Raw genomic sequence first — 20022 nt, forward strand, 5'->3', positions numbered from 1 at the left:
AGCTCTATGCCAGTGTAATGCACGTCTCTGCTCATAAATCTGCATCCCTGCTGGGCCCAAGCCCCTTCTACAGACCAGACCAGTGACTCTCCACCTTTCTGATCTACAGTCCCCCTTGCAAGAGTCTGCTTTGGCTCGTGTACCCTAAGTTTAATCTCATTTAAACACTGCTCACATACAAAATCAGACCTAAGGAATCCAAGTGTTCCACCATGTTATTCCTGACAACTTACTTCCCTGCTCATTTTTACCGTATCATCATAAAATAAATGCACGGAAATATAAATGCTCCTTGCCTGCAAAAGCTTATATACCAAAAAATCTGCTGGTCTATAAGATGCCACAGGCCTTCTTGTTTTTACATTTCAGTGTGAGCCTCGAGCCTGTTTCTCACTTCTGAGCCTTGCCTGAAGCTTGAGGCCCAGGCAGTGAGGCTGAAGCATGCAACTTAGCTTTGTGGGGCGCCTGAAGTGTGGGGCACCAGGGAATTGTCCTGTGTACCTCCTCCTAATGCCAACTGGGCATTTGTGATTTGCCCTAAACCCGTCCTGTGATTCCATCCCGCCTCCTCCCCCCCAGGGGCTGCAACCAAGAGCCAGGAATCCTGATGCCTAGGCAGTGCTCCCTCTATTTTCTTTCCATCCATGTGCAGAATAAATGTTCTTTGCACTGAGGGACGTGCACCCCCCGCAGAAACACAGCTGCTAGCTGTGGGTGCTCTGCTAATCAGCTGAGCAGCACCTAAATCTCTCCTGGGTGGCTACCCAGCAGCTGAGTTTACAAGGAACACTGGTCCTAGGCCCTCTCTCCAGAGATGGAAAAGCAATCCGCCCCCTTTGAGAAACACTGATCTAGATCAGTTTTGCAACCTCCCCGCCCTCAAAGGTCACTGCATACCCCCAGGTATGTGTATCCCTAATTGAAAATCACTCCTGTAGACTTCTGTCAGCTCTCAGCTAAGATCTAAACAGCTGCCTCTTTAAGGCAGGGTTAGATGGACCCCTGCAGGACTAGTTATGGAGGTAGCCCAATCTCCAGAGCTGTACCCCCAGTGTAGACACAATTATACCAGCCTTACTCATTTCTCTGGGCCAGGCTGGTGCCAGCTGGCCTGATGCTACACCCACACTAACAGCCATTTGCTGTCCTACCACTGCAGCAGAGGGAGGGGCAAGGGCTGGGGTTGCTGCTTTAATTAGACCAGGCTATAATTGATACAACATGGTACAACTTTCTAGCACAGACATATGTGCCTAGCTGGCCCCAGTCACCGTGGGGTGGACCCAAGCAGAGGCCAACCGGTGCCACCAACGCCCTCGCATGGATGAGGAACAAGCACCCAGAACTGCTACATGATTGGCCCAAAGCCAGACAGGGAGGTTGGGGGTCCTGGTCAGACTGACCCCCGTTAGAACTGAGTGCTCGTAAGGCTCTGTTCCTGGAAAGGAGCCAATGGGAGGCCCAGGAACTCGGCTGAACCCAATCACCCTGCTAGAACGAAACAAGCGTCATTTAAAAAAATAAATGATGAAACTGTTGGTTATGGAAAGAATGACGCAGCCGTCCCCTTTAATTTTCTCCACCCAGAGGGAGCATGATGCAGGGTGACCAAGGATCCCAGGGCAGACTCAGGAATAGAACCCAGGAGTCCTGACTGAGGCAACGCTCCCTCTAATTTTTTCCATCCAAGTATAGAATAAATTTTATGTGCACTGAGGGATGTGCACCACCCATGGAAACACGCTGCCAGCTCTGGGTGCTCTGCTGATCAGCTGGGCAGCACCTAACTCTCTCCTAGGTGGCCATCCAAGGGTTCAGGTTTCAGAGAAGACTGGTCCTAGGTCCTCCCCTCACCTCATACCCCTCTCCAGAGCTGGAAACGCAGCCCAGGCATCCTGCCTCCCAGTGCAGGGGTAAGTTGCTCAGTGGACACCCGGAACAGTCCACTGTTGCTGCAGCATCACGTGTCATTCTTAGGAAGGTCCTACACAAACAGAGACTTGAGACTAGCAAGCAAAGACTCCCGCAGGGTGACCGCGGCACAGGATGGTGAAGGGGGTCTCGTAAAATCTGGAAGAAATATATGTAAATTGGGTTCCTGGCTCATTTGCTCACACCACGGCGCTGTCGGTTTCCCATGAGGATGCTGCGCTGGGGCTGGCGGAGGTTAGGACTCTGCCAGGTCATGCAACTGAGGTGCAGCAGATTGGAGCAAACCGAAGGCTTGTCTACACTCAAAAGTTAGTTCAGATTAGGACAGGGTGTGAATTGAAATCAAACAGACACACTGATTCTGGCAAAAGGCCTAATTTCTATTTATCTTAATCCAGAACAAATTCCCCTCGAGCCAGATTCAGTGTCCACACAGGTTGCTAATCTGGTATAGCTAATCCAGAGCAGCTCCTCGGATGGACAAACCCAGACTCCAAAATTGGGGAGCAGCCAGGGAAGAGGGGATGGGTTTCATTCTGCCACAGAACACCCTCTTCTGCCAGTGACCTGCAGCCAAGGAGTTTGCTGAGTCTCAGTTATCTCCACCCTAAAGACGCTGCAGATGGTTCATTCTGGAGGTCCTACCTGCTGGAAGGAAAAGGCTACCAGGCTTGAGGTGTGCTTTGGTTGTGGGGGAAGACACAAGGGACTCCCACTTTTTGTTCTTTGCAGCCACCAAAACAAGAAGAAAACCCCAAAAGTCTTCACAGTTTATGTAGGCCCTACCTAAAAGTACCACGCCTGGTTTGTAGAGGAGCAATTCCTAGTGGATTTGGATTGGAATTTGCAGGGGCTCGGCGCCCCCCAACACAGAGTTCCCAAGTACTGGAGCAGCACCACAGTTCTCGGTCCTGGGAGTTACCGGCAATACTGTGGCCTGAGCCCCAGGAGGCAAAAACCAGCAGGATGTTGTTTTTGGTAAGGGTCAGAATCTCTCCTGCCACGCTAGATGGACAAACAGATATAACCCCAGCCCCCCCCCGCCTGGGGGAGAGACACACCCAGCAGCCCGCAGGCTGAACTGGCTAGACAAGCCCTGGGGACAGCCAACCAGCCAGCCAGCGACCACTGCACAGACCTAGGGGGACAAATGCCCCATGAGAGGCCAAGGGACCAAGCCCCCAGCCTTAGAGCCAGAGGGGCAACTGGAGATGCCCCCGCTGCCAAACCATCACACCGACCGCCTGGGGAAAGACGCTTTTATTCCCAAACTTCCAAGGTCATGTTACAAATTAGGGAGTAGAAAAGGGGAGCACTTGCCGAGAACATGAGAGCAGGGGGACAGCCCAGCCCCCGGCAAAAGGGAGAGCCCAGACACCTACTGCAGCAGGTTCATTAGTATCCTCAGGGCTCGATCCTGCCCCCATTCAATCCATGGGGGGAGGGAGGGTGCTGGGCTGGGTTAGCTGCCACACCCCCAAAACTGCCTCTTTGTGGGGGAGGGGAATGCCTCGCAGAGGGAGAGGGATTGGGCAGAACCAGGAAAGGACGAGAAGAAGAGATGCTTTTTGTGGGACACAGGCGAGTCCAGCCGACCCGCCCAGCTGTGTGGCCACCCGACAGCCGTGTGGCCACATGGAGCAGACACGGATGTGCTGCAGGGAACGTCTCAGACAGCTGCAAGGGGGGTGATCCTGTGCCGGGGGGTTCTGGATGTTCCAGGGTCTGTGACACAATACAAGGCACTGGGGAGAGCAATCTAGTCACTCCCTGCCAGCAGCAGGATTCCCCCATCCTGGGACCCTCCTACATTCACTAGCTCTAGGGTGGGCACTGCATGGGGGATGGGCTCAGCCACGGCGGACCTGGAACAGCCATCAAGCATCATGATTGATTCTCCCCCCTGAGGTAGGAGCGGGTCTGGAGACAGCCCGGGCCAGCTCTGCGAGCAGCATGCAGTCACTGGGGTAACCGTGCGAGAGAGACAGGGCCCTGAGTTCTTCCCCCGACCCAGCAAGGTTTGGCCCAGGCAATAACCACCCTCTCGGTCCTGGTCCCTGTTGGGGAGAGGCGGCTGCTACGGTGTAGAGGGAGGCACGGTCCCAGCTGGCAATTTACACCCAAACCTTCTCCGGCTCCACAGGGCTTTCCTGGGCAGGGACCCACAGCACCCTGAGAAGGCGCTTGGGTAACGTCACTGGGCGGGAGGGAAAGTTCCTGCCCCAACAGGCCTGAACCCCCGCCTTTGATCCACTCCTCCTCCCATCCGCCGCCGGCTCTGCCTCTCAGCCAACATGGCCCAGCTGATGGCCACACCCACAAAATGGGCGGTGGTGCCCCTGAGTGCAGGATCGGGCCCGCTGGAGGGGGGAGACTAGATGGGACTGGCTCCCCAGAGGGATGCACTGGCCCTGTGACGAGGAGTCAGCTAGTGCCATGGGGGCCCTCTGCATCGGCCTGGCTGCGCATCGTCTCACAGCGCGACCCCGCCAGGAGAGGCACATGTGGTCTGTCTCTGCTGAAAGGGCCCCCCGGGTTGGTATGACTCCCCCTGCGCAGGCTGCTTCTCCTTCACACGAGAGCAACTGCGGGCTGGTTAGCGGCTCCTGCCCAAGGCAGGCTGGCAGCTGCCCGGTACATAATAGCCCTTTGTTTTCACACCCTCGTGGCCTCTTCCAGCTGTGGCTCCCAGCACGCCCGGGGAAGGAGAGGGTGAGCTGGAACCGGCACCCCTTTTCTCCCCCCACCTCTCTCAGACGGAGAAATGGAGGCACAGGCTGGGGAAGCTACTTGCCCCAGCATCCCATCATGAGAGAACCGGGGCTGGAAGACCACCTAAAAGCTGAGAATGGAACCCAGGAGTCCTGGCTCGCAGCCCCCATTGGCTTGGAGCGCTAGACCTCCTCCCTAGAGCGGAGAATGGAACCCAGGAGTCCCAGCCTGCATCAGCTCTAAGCACTAGACTCCCCTCTCCCAAGCTGGGAATAGAACCGAGGAGTCCTGTCTCTGATCATGGAGCTCTGAAGGTAGGAAGCTCAGAGTGTGCCCAGCGCAGGTGAGAGCAGCCCTGGCCCTGGCTCAGGTAGGAGCTGGGAGAGGACTGGGCGTCTTTGGTGAGAGCTCAGAGACTCCAGGTACAGCTCAGGGCGTCAGGAGTGAGGACAAACCTGCCCCAATGCCCAGCTTGGCTCCATCGTACGAGGTCCCTCCAGCCCCTGGGTGCTGTCACATGCAGGGCAGAGGCCAAGCAGCACCACTGCAGTCAGGGTGGAGTTCATCCAGGAAGTGGGTCCTGTGCTGGGGTCGGGGAGCAGCCGCCAGGGAGGTGAGACGAACTCTGGGAGCCTTTATGGTGACGCAGCAGGAGTGTGGCGGCGGGCGAGGGGGTCTCAAAGCAGCAGGCCAAGGGTGAGTGGCTCTAGAGAAGGACGCAGTCCGACTCCTCCTTGTGTCTCTGCCGGCGCTCGCTGGCTGGCCGGCCAGCTGACTGAGCCCTCCCCTGCAACCATGGAAGCAGCCGCTGCCTTCAGCCATCTCGAGATGTTTTTCTGGCTCATTCCCTCCCCCCAAAATCCTCCCGCAGGAGGGGGAAGTGACTTGGCACACCCAGAGGTGGAACCCAACTATCCCAACACCAGCCCCCCGCTCTAATCACTGGGCCATACTGCCCCCCAAGGTAGGAATGCAAGTCAATGGGTCAATGTCCAGACCCCTTCTCCCCCCTCCGGCACCCTCCACAGGCTGGGAATGGATCCCAGGTGCCCAAGAGGCACCTCGGCTGGGGGAGTGGGAAATAGAATTGCACTGAGCCTGCCTGGTGCATCATCCCCATGCGGGGCTGGGGGTGGTGAGAAGAGCTGGGCCAGCCCCTCATACAGGGACACAGGTTCGAGTCCCCCTCACCCTAGGAAAGTGCTATGCCATGCGGCGCCCCCCCCCCCGCCCCCGATGGTCTGGGAGCTGAGCTGACAGGCTCCTAGGCCCCAACAGCAGGAAGGAAGCAGGGGAGTGGGGCCACAATGCATTCTGGGAGGGAAGCCAAGGCCCCTTACCTGTGCAGGAGGTGCTGCTGGGTGCTGCTGCTGCTGCTGGTACTCCTCCTGCTGCAGCTGTCGCGCAAGCTCCAGGTCACTCAGGGCAGAGGGGCCCTGCTGCTGCAAGGACAGCGCAATCATGTAATCCTGGGGGCGAAGGGGGAGACGTGCTCAGGGCTGGGACTCTCAAGGGGTGTGATACAGGGGAACAGAGGAAATCTTCTAGCACAGAGGGTCCCAAAGCCCCACCCTGAGTGTGCACATGTGGGATCACTCGCCCAGCTCTGAAGGGCAGCCACTTCTGGGGAGCAACACGGCTGCTGTGTAAAACACTTGGAGGCAGGAACTAGGGACAGGGCGGTTGCAACAGGCCTGTGCATGAATTCACTTACTGGGGACCATGGGAGGTGTTGGATCTGGGGGGCTCAGAGCTTCCGGGCCAAGCCCCCGCCCCGCAACTCGGAGGGGAAGAGGAACAGACGCTCAGAGAAGTTAAGGGATTCGGATCCAGCCAGAAGTCCCCTGAGTTCCTCTCTACTGCACTGATCAAAACTCCCCGAAACCCTGGCTCCCACCAGCCCCCCTGCTCTAACCACTAGACCACACTGTCCTAGAGAAAAGGCACCTGCTGCAGTACGTACCGATTCCTAACATCATGTGTCAATCAGAAGAGCATGGGAACTACAGCTTCTATTCTCTAGCCCACATGACCTGCCTGGAGCTGGAAAGAGAACCTAGGAGTCCCAGCTCTGACTACTAGACCCCACTCCCCTCCTACAGCTGGAAAGGAACCCAGGAGTCTCAAAACCCAGCCCAGAACCCCTGCCCACTCTAACCACTTGACATCACTCCCCTCCCAGAACCAGGAATAGAACCCTGGAGTCCTGCCCCCAAAGCTCGCTCTGCTCTAACCGCGCTACTGGGATGAAGCACCTCCATGTGCAGTCACGCTCCCTACCTGGTCAACCTGCCTCTGCTCCTGCGAGGAGCTACCAGCCGCCTCCTTCCCCAGTGTGTGGCTCAGGTGAAACTCAGCGTCACAGAAGCAGCTGTCCCCATCCACATTGTGAAGGCTCTCCCAGGCCACCTTCTCCTCCTGCAGGAAGCCCTGGTCTGTGACCAGCAGGTACAGGTGACCCTGTAGCGAGATGAGTAAGAACCACTGTCCCCTTGAGAGTCCCAGAGCGAAGGGCGGAGCAGCAGCCTGTGCTCCACTAGGGCACAGAACACACAGACCCTGGGGATGTCGCAATCCAGGGGTCACCCCCTGCCCACCCCTAGCCAAAGCCCAAACTGAAACACAGGGGAAACAGAGGCACAGCTGCTGCTAAAGCTGCACTGGGCCACAAGGGGCTGTGCTGAGGTGGCAGCTCTTGCCTCAGTTTCCCTGCCCCAACTTGGGCCTTCAGAAGCCCACTAACCCTTTCTTGCCTTGTGTGGAGCCATCTCAGCCCCCGTGTGCAAATGCATGTGGCAGCGGTTATAACAGGCAGAGCTGGTGGCGGGGGGGAGCCTCACCTGGTGCTTGATCATGGTGCTGAAGTGGTTGTTTCTGAAGAAGACGCTCAGCTCGCCCTCTTTGACCGCAGCCGTGAGCTCGCACAGGCCGTGGTAGGTCAGCTGGGAGGCTGTGGAGTCCAGGAACTGCTCGGCAATTAGGCCTGGGGGGCAGAAACGAAGGATCAGCCACTGCAGGTGTGAGCGGAGCAGTGGGGGTGGGTGTTCGATCCATGCTCAGCATGGGGGCACCAATAATAGGTGCGAACCCTGTTTGGTTTGCACCTGCTGCAAACAGGAACTAAACCTATTTACCAAAGAAGGCAAGCGACTTGCTCAGGATCAAAAGCAAGGAACAGAACCCAGGTCTCTGGGGTTGAAATCCAGCACCCTACCCACTAGGCCACACTGCCCAGGAGCCCGCATCAGGGGGAGGGTACATGGGAGCTGGGAGGAACGGAGCTCTGCTGAGCACTGGATGTGTTTATTCCACACCCCTGGATGAAACAGCCACATGCCAGACAGCCAAGGAACGGCTCTGATTAGCCATCGTGGGCCCGGAGGCGAGGTGGGAGGGGTCCGGCTCCACACCCCCAGAAAGGGCGGGACCAGCAGCAGAAGGGGCAGGGCCAACAGCAGACGGAGTGCAGCCACTTGGAAAGGCCTTATGTCAAAACACAGGCAGCTGGGGTGTGTGACATCCTGCAGCTTGTCCTGCTGGAAGACCCTGGGGAGCTGGAGGAAACCGGGGTGGGGGGCTCCTTAGTGGCAACTCCCCCTTGTGCGGCACAGCCAGACCTCATCATATACGTGCCCTCCGGTGTTCAGCAGTAGAGGGCTCCGTTAGCAGGGCAGGGGAGGCACAGGTAGCTAACAATGGAAGGGGCTCCCAGAGGCCAGGGCAGCTCCAGCACCTGGGAGGTGCCCCCTGCTGAGGTTGGGGGACTGGGGAGTTGTGCTCTCCAGGGACACAGGGAATTTACCTTCGGTGACCAGGTTGGGGTCAGTCGAGTGCTTGCAGGTGATGATCTTCTCAACCAGCTGGTTGTAGCTCAGCTTGCCCACGGCTTGGGCCACGTCCGCACTCTGGAGGAGAAAGGGAGGTTGGGGGGATGGAGACACCCCAAGGAGCCCAGGGAGGGCTCGGGAGAGGATTCTTAGAAGGGAAAGCAGAGGCCTGACCAGCTGCTACCCTGCAGCAAGGCCATTGTGCAGGGAGTTTAATGCCAGTACTACGCAGCCCTCTGTCCCACCAGGGGACACGTCCCTCAAGCAGAGCCAGCCCTGCACTGGCTCCAGGGGCTCTGGCACAGTCCTGCGCTCTGGCTCTTGCTTGTCTAGCAAACCCTGCGGAATGGGGGTGGGTGAGGGTGGGAAAGAAGCACAGGGTGCCACATGGGCCAAATGGCTGCCTGCTGCGCCTGCTCTGGGGCCATGCAGGCTGCCTGCCCTCTCTGCGGTGAGCAGCAATGCCTTGGTGTCTCCAGGAGCCTTTTCGCTGCACCTCTGGTTTGAAGTTGCAAATGAAAGAAATGGGAGAGCGTGGGCCTCGCTCATTCCCACATAAACCTTGGCTCCCTCCGCTCCAGTCCTGGAAGAAGGCACCCGCCCCTCTCCCTGGGTAGAGCATGGACAGAGTTGCCCCCGACGTCCTTGGCTCTCTACTGGGGGGGCAACAAGGGCAGCTGTTACAATGGTGGCTTTTTGGGGTGCAACCCAGACATAGATGCTCTGAAAAATGTGAACAGAGCGTCACTCAGCTCACTCTAAACACCCGTGTGTGTGTGTGTGTGTTGGGGGAACCCCACCATTTTTTGGTCTTTAGAAACCCAGTTGGATTCAAACTAGCAACTGCAGGGGAAAGGAATTTCAGCCCTGTTAAAGGTGATTAGACTTTGCCATCCACTTTAGGGAGGCCTGGATTTCTCCTGTAAAACCCGACTCACCCTTGTGTTTCAGCATTGACCCACACCCTGGCCTTTGGTCCCAGGGATCTCTCTGCTCTTCTACCCCCACCTCCTGCTATTTGGGAGCCAGGCTCAACTTCCTCCTGCTGTCAGGCAGCACACCCTCTCCTGCCTGGTGAGACCAGCATCTGTGCTGGGAGCTGACAGGGCCAGAAGTCATTCCACTGTGTGGGTTACCAGCCTTGGCGCCTGCTCCAAAACCTTCGCTTCGCCCCCACATCATCGCCAGCAGCCATAAAAACCTGAGTCCAGAAGCTCTGAACTGGACTTCAGCTTTGTCAATTCCTAAAAACAGCACTCCAACTTGACAGATGCTTTTCGTCCCCGCTTGCAGAACAACCAGAACGCCATCTACCTCCTTCCTGCTGCTCTTTCATCAGCAGATCTCAAAGCACCCTGCAACTGGGAAACTGAGGCATGGGGTGGGACTGTGACTTGTCCAAGATCACCCAGCAGGGCAGTGGTAAAGCTGGGGCTGGAACTCTGTTCTATGAGTACCAGCCAAGTGCTCTATCTACTAAATCTGACTGCCTTCCCCTCCCTAGCTCTGACTTGCATCCATGCCAGGCACAAGGCAGAGCATGCAGCAGCGTTGCTCACCTGGGGGTCCACCAGCCAGCCGTGGTACAGTGGGACGTTCAGGAGGTCGAAGACAATGCACTCGGGGGTGTACTCGAAGTCGGAGACACCCGTGAACCTCACATTCACATCAAGACCCGTGGACAGTTTGGGCAGGACCGTCATTGCGTCATTGACGTTCTGGAGCCGGAAGAGAGAGGACAATGCTGTGTAGAGACAGGAGACAGAGGAGCTGTGCCAGGCAGGGCCTGGGAGCTGAATGAGATCACACTGCATCTGCAACTGGGGATGAACTCCCTCCTGGAGGAAGCACTTTTATTCTTGAATCAAGCATCTCCTGGGAGAGCTGCTCCAGAAGATCTCCTAGAGCACGGTTTGTGCTGCTTGAGTTCCCCACGTAGACAACCCATTAGTGCCAGTATAGCTGCTGATAGGGGACTCGAACGTGGGACCTTTTTGAGCACAGGACTAGCCAGCCTGGATCAGACTTGGGCCCTTCCAGCCTAGTATCCCAGTCCCCACAGCAGCCAGCTACAGATGTCTAGAGGAAGGTGTATAAGGCCCACAGGGGCAAATGTGGGATGACCTGCCCCCCCAGACTGCTCCTACTAGCCTGGAGGGGCTAGGTCCAACCCACAGGCAGCCTCAGGCACAGAGCAGCCAGCCACTGCTTTAATCGGTTTCCTGCTCCTTGTAGCTCTGTGCTCCAGACGCCGTCGGGTGGCACCAGAATCTCTCCCGGGAGGGCACCCAACCACTCAGCTTAGAGTGTCCAGAATGACCTAGAAAAATTGGAGGATTGAGCCAAGAGAAATCTGATGAGGTTCAACATGGAGAAGTGCAGAGTCCTGCACTTAGGACATAAGAATCCCAAACACGGCCACAGGTTGAGGGCCAACTGGCTAAACAGCAGTTCAGAAGAAAAGGGCCTGGACATTACAGAGGATGAGAAGCTGGACAAGAGTCAACAATGTGCCCTTGTAGCCAAGAAGGCTAACGGCACATTGGGCTGCATTAGTAGGAGCACTGCTGGCAGATCTAGGGAAGTGAACTGTCCCCTTTATTCAACACTGGTGAGGCCACATCTGGAGTATTGTGTCCAATTCTGGGGCCCCCATTACAAAAAGGACAGAGTCCAACAGAGGGCAGCAAAAATGATTAGGGGGCTGGAGCACAGGACTTCTGAGGAAAGGCTGAGGGATTTAGGCTTAGTCAGTCTACAGAAGAGAAGAGTGATGGGGTATTTGATACTAGCCTTCAGCTACCTGCAGGGAGATTACAAAGAGGATGGAGAGAGGCTGCTCTCAGCAGTGACGGATGGCAGTACAAGGAGCAATGATCTCAAGTTGCAGTGGGGGACATCTAGGTTGGATGTTAGGAAAATCTATTTCCCCAGGAGGGAGGTGACGCACTGGAATGTGTTACCTGTAGAGGTGGTGGAATCTCCATCCCTAGAGGTATTCATGTCTCGGCTTGAGCAAATCCTGGCTGGGATGATTTACTTGGGACTGTTCCGGTTTTGGGCAGGGGGTTGGACTTGATGTCCCTCCTGAGGTCCCTTCCAGCCCTAGGAGTCTATGATTCTACAGGGAACACTGGCCCAGAGGCCCTGCTAGCACAGATAACGCTGCCACATCAGCCCATGCAGAAACTGATCAAGCGTAGTGTTTAAATTAGTTAGGCTAATTCCCCTGCTGCCAACGGTCCTATGCAAAACCTCCCTCCTGTGATGGCTAAAAACCTGCTTTTAATTTCCAGCCTCCTGGTCACTGTAATCCCCATTTGTTCTTGGCCCAGCACTCGCCTTTAGCTTCACCGTTTCCTCTCCCGCCCTGGCAGAAAGCGCTGTACAGGCAGAAGGCAACCTTAGCGTGGACAAAGGGGGAAGGGAGATGGAGCAGCCTGCAGCTCTGAGACTGCACTCCCTTGCCTGCTCAGTAAACTACGGTGCTGTTTATCTCAGGACACAGGCACTTACCTGGCCTTTGTCAGCAACAAACCAGACTGCGGAGCGTTTTATCCCTGCAACCCACCTGGGAAGTGTTACCTGTATCGTTTTTCTTTTATACAGACTCACACTTTGCGGGTTTGTTTTGTTTCAAACAGGTGGAGAAACTGAAGCACCGTGTAAATGAAGTGACTCGCACAAGGCCATCAAGCGGGCTGATGGTGGAACAAGGCCCTATCCAGTGCTCTGCGTGAGGCCACGCTCGCTATGTACACGGCTCCCAGATTCGCAGGTTTGTTGTGCAGCACATTGGCTGCAGTTCAGGGAGACTGCAGGAGCGCGGGGCACTATTAAACAGGGCTCAGTTTGGGGCCCTGCTCGCCAGAGCTGCCTCAACACTCCACAAAAGAGGGGGGTGGATCCAGGCAGTCTCACCTGCTGGAAGTTCAGCTGCAGCCCTTCCGAGTTCTCTTGGGGTTTGATGGACAAGATGCAGTCACCTTTGAGACAAGAAATCACCCAGTCACAATTCCTGATCAGTGGTACTTAGGTACTCTCCCAATACCTGGCTCTCTCACAGTCTGATATTTTTATCTTCACAATTCCCCTGTGAGCCAGGGCAGGGCTATTATCCCCAGGGCACAGGAAGGGAAACTGAGGCACAGGGGAGCTAAGTGACTTAACTAAGATCACAACAGAAATCCATGGCAGAGCCAGGAACTGGACATGGGTTTCCCAACACCTTCACCATGGGACTAGCCTTTCTGCCTCTAGGAGCAAAGCAGGGGCTTGGCCTGTCCTTGGGTGGGGTGGGATCCTGGTATATAGTGAAGATGGCGAGACAACTCCTGAGCAGGCTCAATGGAAAAGCCCCTCTAGGGGCTCCAAGTCTCGCCCTGCAGCATGACACTGGCTGGATCCGGAAAGGAAGGCTAGGAAGGGGCAGGATGGAACAGAGAAGCCCTAAACACAACTCAATTCCCACCTGTGTTTGGGGCAGGGGAGAGAGGCACCACACAGGCAAGCAGATGATCGCATGAAGGGTCCCCTCCTGCTTTCTTCTTGGGTACCTCAGACTCACAAAGAAGCGGATGGGAATTCTGAGCACTCCAGGATAGTTCCAGGAAGCCCAGAGCTCCAAGGCGCACTCCCGAATTCGCCACTTACCAAGATGCGCCATCAACTCGTCTGACGTGATCACCTCCTTCTGCGGGGACAGCTTCACCTGCAACAGACGGTGGTTGGGGAAGTAAGGGATGGACTAGCTATCCCCCAAGGCTTCCTCCAAGGGGGTCATCAATACCAATAACATCCGCATGCCCCTTTGTCACGTGAGATAGGCCAGGTAACATGACAGCCCCGCTTCAGCCATACCGGGGTCAGAGACTTGAACCACCTCGTCTGCCTCCTACCATACTGGTTCACGCCATTCACCCTCTGAATCCCTACATGAGTTATGGGAACACCCACTCCCACCAGTCAAGGCCTGATTGGTCGGAGGATGGAAATAAAACAACTTCCCCATCATAATGTGGCACGTATTGGACTCTTCATCATTTGCCAAATACTTTACTACACTGCATCAGTCGTTATCCCCGTTACACAGATGGGGAACACGGAGGCAGACAGCAGGGAAGTGGCCTGCCCAAGGTCCTGCAGCAAACCAGAAGCAGGGTTGGGAACAGAACCCCATCTCCCCTTGATCCATTGAGACATGCTACCCGGCAACATGGCACAGAGGTGGTAAAATCCTTCCTGGCCCCTGCCGTAGCCAGCGGGTGCCTTGAAGCATGACAGTTGACCACACTTATTTTTGCTGTAACATCCAATGCTCACAAGATCTCCAAGGTCAGCTCCAAAGCCCACTGATGCCACTGGGAGTCTTTCCACTCACTTCAGGGCGCTTGGGGTCTGTCCCTGATCTCAAGATGAGAAGATACATCCCTCCACCCCGCCAATAGAGGAGGTTAAATGTAAATGCTTCAGCAACCCTTGCTGAGCAGGTCTGCAGCAAGGGCATGTGATGAGCAGGAAACATGACAAGTATTTCCAGCATGTACTGCGAGGGGTCATGTTCCCTCCAGATTTGCCACAGGGAGAGGACAATCACAGGTATCTACTGACACCTCCAGGGTAGGTTTCCTCAGTACCTCGGGTACTTATCCAGGCCCCCTTACCATTCTATCTGAGCACACAACAGCCCCAAGCACCCCTGTGGGGTAAGGCTACTAAACCCATTGTTCATCTGGGGAAACTGAGGCACAGAGCCACTACATGACTGACCTAAGCGCTCTCAGGATCCATGGCAGGGCAAGGACTTGAACCTGAGTCTTCCCAGTCTTAGGTCAGTGCCCTAATCACTGGGCCATCCAACACATAGCCATCTCCCTGCCACTAGAGAACGGCCTCTTGGATGAGTGACATTAGACCAGCTGGTCCTTACCGCCTCCAGCATCCCACCCTGAACGGCAGCATGGGGCCACCTCTGGCATCCACTCACCTTCCACTGCAGGAACAGGATGTTCATGATGGCCAGGAGAGGGCAGGGCCCATTCTCGCTCTGGGTGATGATGGGAGTCCTCTCCCCTTTCCAGCTGATCCACTTCACGCAATAGAAGTTGGGCTCAGGCTCAGGCTCATGGACTGGGGGACGGGCCTTGAAGGCCTCAGACGCCTGCTCCGTGGCACCCAAGCTAGGGCCAGCAATGGAGGCGTTCGGTGGGGAGACAACTCCTTCCGTTTGGGTGCCTCCTGGTGGGGGAGGCAGCTTCTCTTGGGGGTCTGCCTTGCCTTCTGGTTCCTCGCGCTCCCCCAGCTCTGCTTCATCTCTTGGGGCCGGATCCTTCCTTGGGGCTTCTTTGTGCTGAGGGCTTGGGCTGCCCTGCTTAGAAGGGGCCTCCTCACTGTGCGTTAGCTCAACCCTCTTTGGGCTTCCTAGCTGCTGCCCATTCAGCAGGCTGGCTTGCCCTGCTGCTGCTAGGCTTCCATCCCCAAGACCAGCAGTGTCCTCTTCTAGCCCCAGAGGGGCCTGGCAGATTTCCGGTCTGGTGACGTCTGTGTTTACATCTTGCCCTTTGGTGGCCACGAGATCCACCTGCTCAAGTCGGGGTTCCATCTGGCCCAGACAAGAGGCAGTGTCTTTATTGCATTCACAGGGGCTGGGAGCAGGTCGCACAGGCTGGTCCTTCCCCAGCAAGTGGCACCAATCCCAGGTCACTTTCTGTGGCAATCTGACTCTGTCGTGTATTTCGCTCCTGTCCCTGACTCTACAAATTCCAAGGGAAGTCGATTCTACTGAACACAACTGGGGGAACAACCACCACCACCACCACCCACTTCTGGGGGGGGGGGGGGAAACCAACCCTTGTCTCAACCTAGCCTATACAAAAACCTCAAATCCAGTAACAGCCAAAGACTGTGTTCGTTTCGAGAATCTAAAGCTAGCAAAACAAACTCTTAGCTGTTCATCGGGATCAGAACTCATTCATCTTCCTGTCTAGTTATCTAGATCCCCGGCCCCTTCCCATTAAATTTGTTCACATTAATCTAAAAAAGGATAAGATTAGACTAAGTAGCTCCTTTTAAAACAATCTAGTTCTTGCTCCAGAATCTATTTAGTGCTGTTTGGTCAGGCCGAGGTATTTAAAGAAATTTTGTTAGGCACTTTGAGTTTTTTCTGACAGTCTTTTTTTTTTTTTTAAATTCTCCTCCAGTCCAAAACTGGAAGGGATTCCTGGTCTATCCCGATCGATCAATTTCCTCAAAGCAAATTAATTCCACTCCCCTCCCTTTCCTGTTTCAAAATTTAATTACTCAGCACTGATGAAATACAGTATTCCACCTGCTGCGTGTGTACACAGTGTGGATAATCACAGCTCAAGATCACCTTTGGACAAAAAGAAAGTTTGTCTACCTTTGTGGCTTCTCAGGGTGTAGAAAAGTAACAAACATCTAAAAAGAAGGGGAAAGATTTAACTTGCAACAGAGATGGAGCAGCTAGCTTGCAAAACAGGTCTCATGTAATTAGAGAAAATGTAGATTCCTGTCCCACTTCACCCTCAATAAATAGAGCAAAGATTTTCCAAAAAAAAAAAAAAACCCAGGATTTTTAAGCAATAAAATTAAAGCAACAAAGCCAGCAGGGATGTTGGGCTAATTCTGGCCTTATCCGTGGTCTGGAATTCTGGCACCGCTCAATGCTTTACCGAAAGTCCTTTACTCTCCAGCCTTGAGGCTATGTCAATAGAGCAGGGGGATGGTGCTTTCTTATCTTGCTTTGACTTGATTTGTGGCGCTCTCTACCTAGCAATTTAACTAGTCTTTCCAGTTTGTTTTCTCCCTTCCGGTGATTTAGCTGGGCTGGAGTATGGGCAGCACTGGAGTTGTCAGATGGAGCTCTTAGGCGGTCCTTTCAGCAGCAGTCTGCCCACTTGCTGTTCGCTGAAAGAAAGAGACTGAGCTTGTAATTGCATTATGAGATTTCCAGTAACCGCCACAGGTCAGTCCAGTGGCAGCTGGACAGACACACTCCTAACGGGCATCAGGTTTGCTTGACACACAGCAATACAGGCCAGGACGTGCCAGCTGTGAGTGTTTTCGGGTACCCAAAATCCAGATGCCTGAAAAGAGAACCTGCTCCCTAGAGATGTTAAAAGGAGCATTCAGATCCCTCTGCTGTAGCACCCACAAACTCATCACAGATACAATAGTGTCACAGTGCAAGCAAGCCCTGATCTAGCAATTCAGAGACCTGGGTTCAACTCCACCAGTAAGTCACTGCCCTGCTCGCTGCCTCAGTTTCCTCACCTGCAAAACAAGGTGGATCTACTGTTAAAAAGCACTAGGGATTTTTAAGATTACTATACATTGCAGCTGAGTTGCTGAGAGGCCTTATTACTTATCTTCCTTCACATCCTCCCCACAACCCACTAAACAAGCCTGAAAATGAATGAACTGTAAGACCACCAAGACAGAGTCAGTGGGTAGGATTCTGAAAACCACCTTGGTAAGGCAGGTGCCCAGTTCTTACTAATTTCACATGGGAATTGGGTGTTCACAGTGCCAGGAGCTTTCAAAATCCCATGCCAGGCCTTTTTTGGTCAGTATGAATTTTGCTCACTTGAAGCACAGAAAAAAACCCAAAACCAACAACCTCCAATAGCAACAAAAATCATTCACCCAGCCAGTAAACACAGCGCTTATCGGGCAAGCTCACCCATACAGCTTGTACCATGTATAGCTAAAGCAGTATAACCCCTCCAGTGTGGACATAGTTCTACCCATGGATGCAGCCTTAGCCAGTCATTGGATCCCAGGCCTCAAGAGATCACTGTCATCATCTGCACACATCCCAAACTCTAACTACTATTATTATTAAGTCAAACAAAAACTTCCCTGGGTAGGAGATAAACAAACCAACCAACCAACCACATATAACTTTCTCTAGTGTAAGATCTCAGTGCTACAGTGTTTAGGTTGCAAACATGAAATCAACTGGAAATCTCCAGTGGCAACAGCGATTTCTTTTGTATTCCAAGTGTTGATCCCAAACTGACAAAAGGTAAATGAGGAACTAGACTGGAGAGAAGGGTGACTGAAGTTAAACCCTCCACAGCACAGGCCCAAGGCCAGCTTGGCTGATCTAATGGTTCCTTCCAGTCTCGAAAACATACTAACCCCAACATTTTTATACAGGTCTATTTTGCACAAGGTTTTTTTTTATTTAAACCCTAATAGTTACACCCATTCAACTCCTACTGTGGACACAGTTAAATCAGCATAAGTTAGCCTTATATAAAAGGACTCAGGATGCATGCAGCAGCACCAGCAACACTGTTTTTACTGTTATCGCTTGTTTTGATCAAGGTAGGGGCTTGAAGAACCAATACCAGAACCAGCACAGGTTTGCTAGTATCCCTAGCCCAAGTCCGCATCACAGACTTGAATCAGTACCACTATCCGCACTCCTGAGCCATGCAGTGACACCAACGTAGCCCTGGGTGTCAAAGGAGGTATGTCAATAGCAGAGCTTCTCTCAGTAACGCAGCTATAGCCTCTGGTGGAAATGGATTGAAGTACACCAAGGGGAACTGTCAGCGTAGGAACCTCTTCATTCAAGCATTATAGTGGCATTGGTGCAGGGGGGGCTACTGAAGCGTGGGCCTTTATACCCTTTACAGAAGCATTTTGCTACTATAGAATATCAGTATAAGAACACAAGAATGGCTCTACTGGACATCAGGCCAAAGGTCCCTCTAGCCCAGGATTTTGTCTTCAGATAGTGGCCAATGTCAGGTGCCTCAGAGGGAGCAAACAGAACAGGGAACCATCAAGCAATCCATCCACTCAACCATTCTCAGCTGCTGGCTAACAGAGGATAGAGACCCCATCCCTGTCTCAATAACTACTGATGGGTAACCTGCGTGTGACATGCAAGACATTTTGTTTACTGTTTCTTGCATATGGTTGCCAGATTCCACTCGGGATTCCGTCCACGTCATTATTTTCGTACCGATATTACTAACATGACCCAAGCATAAAGCAAGGGCATGTGAAGTGAGGTGCGTGCTGATTGCACACGACATCGACAGTAAAAGCCACGCACTCCCTCTCCGCATCCAATCAAAGCGCACCCTGGCAAGTCTAAGTACGCAAGCACCGTTAGCAAAACGACCCTCTCCTGGGGCGGGGGGACCATCTTGGTTATGACAATCTTGCTTCCCACTAAGATGAAGGAGGGCCACGCATGCAGCTCACTCACTAGCCTTGTTCCCCGTCACTCACCTAATCTCTATGATTTTATCCAGTTCTTTTTTGAACCCTGTTACATTCTTAGTCTTCACAACATCCTCTGGAAAGGAGTTTCACAGGTTGACTGTGTGAAGAGTATAGCTACACTGGCTGAGCACCACAGACACGGGGCAAGAGTAGGAGATTTAACTACTTTACTACTACTACCACTTAACCCTTGCACTCCATGTGCAGCATAAGTCATCTACAAGTCTCCTCCCCTTCACTCTGTCTTGCGACAGTTGTAGGTTTCTCTGTAGAAGTTTTAGTAACTTTTGTTTTTTCACAGATAGGGTTGTTAGCCCTAAGCCAACCCCTCTGACCTCGGGGAGAGGTGATCCAAATTTGTGGGTGACCCTTCCAGGAGCTGTAGTTCCCTCTGGCATAGCTCTCCGGGATCTTAAGACACACAAGCCACCTCACCACAATAAGAAATGGACCATGAGGTAGGTTTAAACTACTTTATAGTGACACTATTTGAGCATGTAGACAAGCTAAAAGTTAACAGAAAGATTCCCATCCCCTTTAATGGGGTTTGTATCAGGCTGTCCATCCTAGAGGATCTAAATTTTAGCTCCAAGTTGAGCTGACGGCATGACTTATACCACACGGATAGTTTGATCTTGGAGACTCACTGGATGTACAAGTCAAAAAGCGTTCTTCTACCACTCCCCAGTTACTGGTGTCACAAATTTTAGGCCTTAACAATTCTTTCTTGCTTCTTCCCACCTTTTGATGGCATGACCTGCACTAAAGGCTCTGCAGTCAGTTGTTGATGGTTCTACCAGTGAGAGATGAAGACCTACAGGGGAAGGAGGAATAGCTCAGTGATTAGAGCACTGGCCTTGTAAAACCGGGTTTTGTGAGCCCAGTCCCTGCTGGGGACTCAAATGACTTTCATAACAGCTTACCTAGATTAAGATATGTCAGGGATGGTGTAGGGGCTGCTAGGTTTTGCTGTGAGTGCATGGGACTGGAACTGATGACCTTGTGAGGTCCCTATGATTCTATTCTAACTACAACCAAAGGCTCAGCGCTGTAATGGGGCTGAAAAAGCACCCATTTAAAATTTGCCCCTTTCCAGTTACAATCAGAGGTTTAAGAAAAGAAGAAAGTCAAGTAGTTTCAGCCCTGATCCAGGAAAGCACTTAACCCCAGGCTTGAATTTCAGCATGTCCAGAGTCCCACTGAAGTCAATTGCAACTGTGCCGGTGCTAAAAAGTTAAGCACATGCTTAAGTGCCTTGCTGGATCAGGACCAGAGAAATTTAAAAGCA

The 20022-nt window shown here is 53.5% G+C and overlaps 1 protein-coding gene across 5 annotated transcripts in view; it reads right to left on the minus strand.

Annotated features, from left to right (window-relative positions):
- Nucleotides 1-3177: 3177 nt before the first annotated feature.
- The window catches only part of MINDY1 (MINDY lysine 48 deubiquitinase 1), a 29066-nt gene continuing 12221 nt past the window's right edge, over nt 3178-20022 (minus strand). For 3 of the 5 annotated variants that reach the window (XM_074981328.1, XM_074981329.1, XM_074981327.1), the window contains exons 2-10: nt 14458-16397; nt 13125-13182; nt 12393-12457; nt 10031-10189; nt 8447-8549; nt 7485-7627; nt 6925-7104; nt 5985-6113; nt 3178-5431 (exon numbers count right to left, since the gene is read on the minus strand). In XM_074981328.1, coding sequence (XP_074837429.1) covers nt 5351-5431; nt 5985-6113; nt 6925-7104; nt 7485-7627; nt 8447-8549; nt 10031-10189; nt 12393-12457; nt 13125-13182; nt 14458-15072 — 1533 coding nt within the window. In that variant the 5' untranslated portion in view covers nt 15073-16397 and the 3' untranslated portion in view covers nt 3178-5350. The remainder of the gene's footprint in view (nt 5432-5984; nt 6114-6924; nt 7105-7484; nt 7628-8446; nt 8550-10030; nt 10190-12392; nt 12458-13124; nt 13183-14457; nt 16398-20022) is intronic. The other 2 variants (XM_074981331.1, XM_074981330.1) reach the window with 2 other exon arrangements.

The sequence above is a fragment of the Carettochelys insculpta genome, chromosome 30 (genome assembly GCF_033958435.1).
Source record: "Carettochelys insculpta isolate YL-2023 chromosome 30, ASM3395843v1, whole genome shotgun sequence".
In the NCBI taxonomy this organism is placed as follows: Eukaryota; Metazoa; Chordata; order Testudines; family Carettochelyidae; genus Carettochelys; species Carettochelys insculpta.